Raw genomic sequence first — 9,566 nt, 5'->3', positions numbered from 1 at the left:
CCCCTTTAGCCAAACCCTTTTGAAACATTGCTTTGGTTGGCCCTTTTACTTATATGGGTGTTTTAAGTCCATTGAGACTTCTTATTGGTACCTGTGGGTCTTTTATCTTCGTCTTGTGAATGATATGCATTACCCACTTTAGTGATTATTATAAATCCTTGAGGTTGGTTTCAACTTATATTTTATCACCCATTTCTACCATTTGAGAGTTTATACCGGGTGTCGTACTTATCCTTGGGACACCATGATGGAGGAGCTTATTACTACATCTATGTTATTTGGTTCAAGGTAGGCTCACTGTTATTACCTCCCAACTTGATGGAGAGAAGAAGAAGAAGAAGTAAAAAAAAAAGGTATTTTATTCCATATGTTGTGGTAATTTTAAAGTGACAAAAATATTCAAGAAATGGGAAGCACAAAAGATGAAGTTTTTGCATCTAAGAAGAAATTTTTGCAACAAAGAAAATTGAAGACCAAGAATCTTTTTTATTGCAAATTGAAGTTATAAACTCCAGTTTGAGGGGAAGCGTTGAAGACAAGATATGAATGAAGCGCCCCGGGGCAAGGGGGGTTGAGTCTATAAGTGTATACTACGATACCACAAATGTGTTCGACCTCATTGTAGTTTTGCCGACGACTTAGATTCCCGAATAATTGCGGTAAACCCGACTTCAACTTTTCCTTAGAATGCTTTACGTTAATGTAGTGGAAAAATTGGGAAACAAGTGGGGACAAATGAAAGAACATTGTAGTCAATCGGATGTTGTCACCGACGGAGGACCATTCGACGCGGGCAGGCCGCGTCCAGGCATCCAATGTGCCTCTTCGCGGTTCTTTCTCTGGTTTGACCGCCACCCTTACAAAACCGTGAATTTCGAATTGGCTTGGGCCCCAAGGAAGCTGTTGAAAAATTACACTCTGCGGCAACACCTGGAGATCCACTTCCGAGAAGATACAAAGAAGCAACTGTAGCTGGTGCGGACGGGTGGGGTCTTTAGTTGCTCGTCGTCTTCCCACGGACGATTCTCATCCTCTGCGTGTTGAGTTTTAATTTGGGGGAAGCTTCCTACTTCTGGCGACGGGGCTTTGTCCTTTGTGGACTCCACCGGGGACAGTTCTTCCATTCTTTTTCTTACTTATTTCGTCATCTTCAACAAATCGACAGGCATTTCGTATCTTCCATGAACCAATAAACAATAAGGAACACTTCAATTTGTGTTCTGACAGAGAATCGGGTCCCGTGAAAATGGTAATCTGACACGGTTTACTTCGTTTGTTTGACCCTTTACACCGTTCGACCCACTTAATCCGCCCTTTTTGAAGTTCCACTCCCGTTTCTCTTCCCAGTCAGAGGAAAGTTTGGGGAGGCCAAGATGGAGTTCTTCGACTGGAAATCGATCGGTTCTCTTTTGGCGACCTTCATGTTCCTTCGCACGGCAATCCGGGATTTCCTACCGCCTGAGGTCTACCGAGCTCTCAAATCCTTCTTCCTCAAGATATTCGCCTTGTTGCAGCCAAACATGTCAGTAATCATCGAGGAGTACGATTCCTCCTACAGCAACGAGCTCTTCGACTCGGTACAGCTTTACTTGAGTTCCCGCTGCTTCTCCACTGCCAGAGTGCTCAAGCTTTCCAAGCCCAAAAACTCCAAGAGCTTGACATTCACCATGGACGCCAACCAGAAGGTGGAGGACACCTTCGAGGGCTTCAAACTCCGGTGGTCTCTCCACTCCGTCGAGAAGAAGACCAACCACTTCGGCATCGTCCGCTCCAATGAGAACCGCTTCTTCGAGCTCACCTTCCATCGGAAGCACAAAGACGCCGTGCACGCCAGCTATCTCCCCCACGTTATGGAGGAGGCGTCGAGGATTAAGTTCAAGAACAGGGAACGGCGGCTCTATACCAACCGCTCGTCAGAAGATAACGGCCGCCTCTGGTCATCTGTACCCTTCACCCACCCCTCCACCTTCGATACAGTCGCCATCGACCCCGTCCTGAAGGATGAGATTAAGGCTGATTTGGTGAAGTTCACCGGCCGGAAGGACTTCTACACGCGAGTGGGCCGCACTTGGAAAAGGGGGTATCTCCTGTACGGGCCCCCGGGCACCGGGAAGACTAGCTTGATCGCCGCTATCGCCAATTTCCTCGAATTCGACATCTATGATTTGGAACTCACTGCCGTGACGAGCAATTCACAGTTGAGGAAACTATTGATCGCGACGTCGAGCAAATCGGTGATCGTCGTGGAAGACATCGACTGCACATTGGATCTTTCGGACAGGAAGAAACGAATTATTAAAAAGGATGAGACAGACCTAGAGGAGAACGAGATTAAGAAACGAGATAAAGAAGGAAATCGATCCCCGGCAGCAGCAGCTTTCAGCACCGTCAGCCTTTCAGGAGTTCTGAATTTCGTCGACGGGTTGTGGTCTTCTTGCGGCGGAGAGAGACTGATGATCTTTACGACAAACCACAAGGAAAAGCTGGACCCAGCGCTTTTGAGGCCAGGCCGGATGGATAAGCATATAAATCTGTCTTACTGCAAGTTTCCGGCATTCAAGACGCTAATGGACAACTACCTGTATCTGAAGGAGCACGAGCTGGAGAACGAAGTGAAGGATCTGTTGCCAGAGGTGCAGGTGACGCCGGCAGACATTGCAGAGATTTTCATGAGCTGCAATGACGACGCCGACGCCGGTATGAGGAACCTGGTCGAAGAGATACAGAAAAAATTGGCTGCTGAACTAGAGAAGCAGAGAGTGGCAAATTTAGGAGGAGAATCCATCGAGGAGGAGAAGCCGACGGAGACATGATCATCGAATACGACTTCCGATTTCGGTAAACCTCTGGTCATTGATTCAGATTGAGTTAGACTCGCAGTAAGGGCTCGATTTTCCTGAGTAATTATCTTTATATTAACTTACAGAAAGTAAAATTGAGGTAGAATTGTTAAAAATTAAAAGATACGAACTGAACACTGTCGATCATTTTTACTACCTCCATGACATAATCCATAGCTTGTCTATGTAATGAGGGTAAATTTACTATCATAAATTTAAGATTATGAGGGTAACAGCATGTAATCTGCAGCATCTTTTAGCTTTCTTTAAATATTTCCAAAGCAATACGCCGCCACTGGTTTTAGATAAAGGTTTCCATTATAAAAAAAGAAAAGAAAGAAAAAAGAAAAGGCAGAAAGCTGCTTGACGTATCGCATTCTTAATCTTGACGACGGCAGAGGTGTTTGTTAAAGAAAACATTTCCACATTACAGAAATGCATGACATTCAGAATTAGGTAGAGTGACCATTCTGCGTGGAGAGAACGATTGGAAATATATAATCCATAAAGAGGAGACCCACAACAGTAAGTCAGACATCACTTTGCCTCATACTAACTGGACTCAATTGCATTTTCCTAATCAAGGCTTCTCTTGTGTGTCTAAGTAGGAAGAATGTTATTATTGTTGTTTTAAATTGTGGAGCCTAATTAAGCCCTTACGCTAAGTAGCTATGCGGATAGACCCAACCAAATCCACGATATATTGACTGTTGTTTCATTAAGGGTAGTTTAGAGATTTTACACTTGTAATCCGGTTACCCTAATTTTCTCTTTATATTTGAGGGCACAGTTGTTAGGGTTTTTTTTTTTTTTATCATCCAGAGTAAGATCATCAAGGAGAATCATCAGTTGCGGCTGAAAGAGGTTAAAGAAGTGATTTCTCTTGTAAACTATTTCATCATTTTTGTGAAACTACAACAACAGAAGATAGGACGTAGTCTCACCTTGAGGTGAACTTATATAAATCTTGTGTCTTTCTTCGTGTTTGTTTTTCCCTCTTCTGTGTTTATTATTATTGTTCTCACTAGTTTAGAATTAGGTCATCTAATTCCTAACATAAATCATAGATTTCCCTTTTTTTCCCCTAGATTTATTATTTAAAACGTATTAGCCAGAAGCATTACACAACCACAAGAAACAAAAGAAATAAAGAGAGAAATATTTAAAAAAAGAGTCGAGGAGGAAATCAGGTATTTGTGAGTTAGGATATAATAGATGATGAGGTGGAAATTCAGGACTTTGCCTCTACTCTTATCCCCAAAACCCTCTCATGTGGCAACCTAAGGAAAAATTCTTCAACTTCTAGTCATCCTAGAAAATTTCCTGGCTTAGTAGTTCAGTACAAAAGGGATTATGATGATCTTTTGAAATGCATGATTCAACACACCAATAATGAACTTAGGGGATCTAAGTATTGACTTTAGGGGGAGCAAGCTCGGGGGGAGTTTGAGCATTCATGCATCATTTTCATATTTTCCAAATCTTGAGTATTCATTGTTCAAAAAGAGTGTTTGTCATCATAAAAAAGGGGGAGATTGTTGGAATGAAAGAATCCCTCATTGAACCGAGTCAAATTGTCTAAACGACGCATTCAAAAGTTACAGAGCAATTGGAAGTTGACCAAATGACTGAAACTAAACCGAATTACATGAGAAGAAAAATCCTTAGTTGGAGGTTGTACATTGGGTCAACTAAGCAAGAATGGAGCACGTAAAAGAGAAGGAAAAGAGGAACTATAGATGTCTGTTGCAATTTGTTCAATAACTCAATTGGATGATCTGACAAATGACATTAATGAAAAAGGCTTCTGTTAAAATCTGTTCACTACATTAGCCAAACAATTTGAAGATAAGTCTAGCAAGAAAAATTATCAACCGAAAAGTGCCAACTTGACCAGACGACATTATAGGGATCAAAATGTAGAAATCATTTGATTGCTCGATTTGGCCAACACTTGTGAGTCATTTTCCATTGTCATTAGTAACTCAAATCATAGATTTATGATATTTTTTCATAATTTTACAGATTTATTTTCAAAATGGAAATGTATTTTTTGGGCTAAACGACTAGTTTTTTATTTGAGAATATTTAAGCTATTTCCCGCATGGCATTAATATAGAAGGCTGCTATAGTGAATTTAAAAGCTCCCCAAGTGAGTCGTGCTGATTCTGAAATAAATTTTTAAGTGCCTTAAAAAGGTATAGAATGTTTAATGTAATATGTATTTTCTTAGGCTATGTTACTTTATTTTCCCATACATTTCTAAGGGAAGGGTTTGTTAGGTTCTTCCCTTGCCATGGATCGAGTCACCCTTATTTCCTCTCTTCCCTCCATGGATGATCTTGACGTTGGAAGGGAATTCTTGTTTCTTGAATGGGTAATGGTGGAACTCAAATAGAACGAAGGAGCTTTGGAGGAAGCTCAACCTTGGACCTCAAAGGGAGAAATCCGACCTAGACCTCTGAGGGAGAATCTGATCGGTAAAATATAATTTTCTCAATACTTGCCTCTCTTCTCATTCACATCCCCCTAAATAGGGTTGAGGACGAAAATACAAAGATGACCCATAGGTCAAGTGGTTCATGCCACATTACACTGATCCAACCCAAAGTGAACCAAACCAAATAAAATAAACCAAACCGAATTGAAATTACATGAAAAGTAAATTGACATAATTTAATTCCTATGCCTATGGATAACTCGTAAGGCTATGGAGTCCATAACATCACCCCCCCCCCCCCTGGAGAAAGAGCTTGTCCTCAAGCTCAAAGTATGGGTACAGGGTGCAAAATGCCGCTAATGGCTCCCATGTCGTGTCGCTGGGGTTAGCATCTGCCCATTGCACTAAGATCTCCCAATCACCCTGAATACGGCGAGTTTGTAATACCTGTGTCGGGGTAGAAAGTACACGTCCCTCATGGAGTGGGGGCAGCGGGGTGTGCAGCAAAGGCGAATCACCTTGGAAGGCCTTTAATTGTGAGACATGAAAGACGTTGTGAATTCTGGCCTCTGGCGGAAGCTGCAGTCTGTAGACCACTGTCCCAATGTGGTCCATCACTTGAAAGGGACCATAATATTTAGGAGAGAGCTTGTGACGTTTGGAGGTTGTCAACGACAGCTGCCTGTAGTGTTGGAGACGCAACCAAACAAAATCTCCAGGAGAAAATAAGACTTCCGGGTGCTTCTTGTCATAATATTTTTTCATAGAATTTTGTGCCTCATGTAGATGAGTGCGCACCTCAGTGATGAATGTGTCTCATTCAGCTAATGCTTGGTCCAAAGTGGCGACTTTAGAGGCCCCTGGTTCATAGGCTAAAAGACATGGAGGTTCTCTACCATATACCACCCTGAATGGGGTTGTGCCGAGTGCGCTGTGGTAGGAGGTGTTGTAACAGAGCTCAGCCCAGGCGAGCCATTTAACTCACCTCTTAGGTGAGTCCCCCACGAAACAGCGGAGATACATTTCAATAGTTCTGTTGACGACCTCTGTCTGACCATCAATCTGTGGATGGTAGGCTGAAGAAAAGGCTAACGTTGTGCCCTGTAACTTGAAGAGTTCTTTCTAGAAGGTACTTGTAAAGATTGCATCCCTATCACTAGTAATTGAATTAGTCATCCCATGTAAGTGGACAATGTTATCCATAAAAAGTTGAGCTACTTGAGTTGCAGTGTAAGGATGCGCCGGAGGAATGAAATGCCCATACTTAGAGAAACGATCCACCACTACAAGGATAATAGATTTACCCGACGAAGATGGAAGTCCATTTATGAAGTCCATAGAAATATCAGACCAAACCTGTGACAAAAGCTGAAGTGGTTGGAGCAACCCAGCTGGACTTAATGTTTCAGCTTTATTCCGTTGACAAGTCTGACAAGCCGCCACGTAATCAGCTATACTGCGCTTCATGCCCCTCCAATAAAATTCCCTACTGATCCGGATATGTTTTTTGTCGGCCCTCATGTGTACTGTCATTGAAGGAGGCTAAAATGCTGTTAATCAGAGGGGATGTGTGGTGTAGAAAAATTCTGTTGTTGTAGAGGACGGGATTGTCCTGAACCCTCCAATGGTTTGCCGCTGCCTCCTGCTAGATGGCCTGGCATAAGGAGATAATATTAGGGTACTGTTGTGCCTCTTCCCGTATAGAATCCAACAAGAGAGCTCTGGGCTGACTGATGGCATTTAATTGTGGCTCTGGAACGTCCCGGCAAGATAAGGCATCAGCCCCGACATTCAAACTTCCCGGTTTATACTCGATAGAAAAGTCAAACCCCATAATCTTACTTAACCAATGCTGTTGTGGTGAAGTAGCGAGACGCTGCTCAAGAAGATACTTGAGGCTGCAATTATCAGTGCGAATAAAAAAAGAACGTCCCCATAGATAAGGGCGCCAATGTTGTATAGCTTTCGCCAATCCGATCAATTCCCTCTCATAAGCTGCCAACTTGTGGTGGTGTTGGCCTAGTTGCTGGCTAAAATAAGCAATTGAGTGGCCTTGTTGGTACAACACTGCTCCAATACCACCCCCCATAGCATCACATTCCACTACAAACGACTCCTCAAAGTCGGGGAGTTGCAACACTGGGGCTCATGATAAGGCGTCTTTCAATTGCTGAAAGGAATGAGTTGTTGTCTCTGACCAGGTAAAAGCATTTTTCTTGAGGAGATTGTTAAGCGAAGCTGCAAGCTGGCCATAGCTACGAATAAATTTTCTATAATATCCAGCTAGGCCCAAAAATCCTCTTAAGGCTGTAATAGATGTAGGAATAGGCCACTCGGTGACCGCCTGTATCTTACTCTGGTCTACCTTCACCCCTGCTGCTGAAATAACGTGGCCCAAATATGCCACTTCTGATGTGCCCATAGAACATTTTGACCGATTTAAAACCAAATGATGTGAACGTATAAGAGAAAATACCTGGTGAAGGTGCTAAAGATGTTCTTCCCAGCTGTTGCTATAGACCAAAATATCGTCGAAAAATACCAATACATTCTTTCTCAAGAGAGAGGAAAATACCTCATTCATGAGGGCCTGGAAGGTGGAGGCGCATTTGACAGACCAAATGGTATTATGAGGAATTCAAAATGGGCATGATGCGTGTGGAACGCTGTTTTCTCCACATCTAATGGATGAACTCGGATTTGATGATAGCCAGATTTCAAATCGAGTTTAGTAAAAATAGTAGCTCCATGGAGCTCGTCTAACAACTCGTCCACCACTGGAATAGGAAATTTATCTTTAATCGTATAGGCATTGAGTTGTCGTTAATCCACACAGAACCTCCATGACTTATCATGCTTGCGGACTAGTAATACCGGTGAAGACAAAGGAGACCTGCTGGGCTGAATAATACCCTGTGCTAACATATGCTCGCACTACCTTTCAATCTCATCCTTCTGTGAGGGTAATGATACGGATGCACCACTACCGGCTCGGTACCCGTTTTCAAACGGATACGGTGATCACAGTGCCTAAGTGGCGGTAAGGCAGAAGGGTCTTGAAAGATATCTTCAAATTATGTAAGTAAGTGAGATAACTTACATGTGTTTGTGGACTGGACCTGGGCAACCTGTAATGCGCAGGTGAGTGGTGCTTGTGTGCCATGCAATATAATCTGATGTTGGTCCTCTATAAAAGACATGGTCAGAGCTTGGACATCCCATAGTATTGGTCCCAACAATTGTAGCCATTTAATTCCTAGCACCAAATTGAATCCTGATAGTGGAATCACCAAAAAATTTGCAACAAATGCATATCCTTCAATATCAAAGTGTGTAGCTGGTGATATGCCTACACTAGTAATTTTAGCCCCATTGGCTACTGATACAGAAAGACCAATCTGTTGCTGTACTACTAACCCAAGTTGTTTTGCCGCCTGTTGACTGATGAAATTATGTGTACTGCCTGAGTCAACTAAAGCCAGTAACTGTAAATGATGTAATTGGGCCTTAACCTGCATTGTGCTTGAACTGCGTAGACTTGTCATAGCATGAAGGGAAATCTCTAGACCTTCTTGGTCAGTTTCCACAATTTCCTCCTCTGGTGGTATTTCTTCTCCATCCTCCCACAGACATATACTGAATAATTATTGGCAGTGGTGTCCAAAGACATACTGTTCATCACAGTTAAAACAGAGGCCCTTGGTCTTTCTCTCCTCCATTTTCTGTCTAGTAAGTTTTTTGAAGTAAGGAGCAGGTGGAGCCGAATTAGAGATGTCTGGGCGTGGTGCTGCATTGTCTCTAAATCTTGGAGGTCCATAGGAAGTGTTTGGCGCTGAGGCATTGTGCCTCCCTGGCCAAGCTGGTTTTCTGACCAGTGACTCCTTTAGAACACGCTGCTTGTGCTCAATTGCCCTGGCTAAATTCATAGCGTGGTCTAAATCTATAGTAGCATGTAATTCAACTTCTAATCTCAGAGCTTCTGTCAAACCAGCAGTAAAAATATGAACATACTATGTGTGGCTAACAAACTGGTTTGCTCGGGCTAACCTTTCCTGAAAGGTCTTTTGGTACACCTCTAGTGGAGTTTGTTTGTAATTGATTAATTCTCCTAATGAATTGCTACTAGCTAGAGGACCAAATCTCATCATGCATGACTGTCTAAAAGTTGCCCAATCCTTAACCACTTGGTCATTTCGGAATTGGTGGTACCATAGAATCGCTTCATCGAGCATGTGGTAGGCGGCCAAATACACTTTTTCATCCGCAAGTGTTTTTTTATGATAAAA

At 42.7% G+C, this 9,566-nt stretch overlaps 1 protein-coding gene across 1 annotated transcript; it reads left to right on the top strand.

Annotated features, from left to right (window-relative positions):
* The first annotated feature begins 1,145 nt into the window (after positions 1 to 1,145).
* LOC137941826 (AAA-ATPase At3g28510-like) lies at positions 1,146 to 3,025 on the top strand. Its single transcript, XM_068787415.1, has one exon. The coding sequence runs from the start codon at positions 1,374 to 1,376 to the stop codon at positions 2,811 to 2,813; it is 1,440 nt and encodes a 479-aa protein (XP_068643516.1). The 5' UTR covers positions 1,146 to 1,373; the 3' UTR covers positions 2,814 to 3,025.
* The last annotated feature ends 6,541 nt before the right edge of the window (positions 3,026 to 9,566 follow it).

Source organism: Aristolochia californica, unplaced genomic scaffold (genome assembly GCF_029961685.1).
Source record: "Aristolochia californica isolate CCGP_79_NKW_82.1479 unplaced genomic scaffold, dmAriCali1.0.hap1 SCAF_9, whole genome shotgun sequence".
Taxonomy (NCBI): Eukaryota; Viridiplantae; Streptophyta; class Magnoliopsida; order Piperales; family Aristolochiaceae; genus Aristolochia; species Aristolochia californica.
Note: the sequence above shows the minus strand (reverse complement) of the source record. Positions and strands in the feature narration are given on the sequence as shown.

Bases quoted from the DNA above. Each gene is read 5' to 3' on its own strand.
- LOC137941826 (XM_068787415.1), top strand. From the start codon at position 1,374: ATGGAGTTCTTCGACTGGAAATCGATCGGTTCTCTTTTGGCGACCTTC.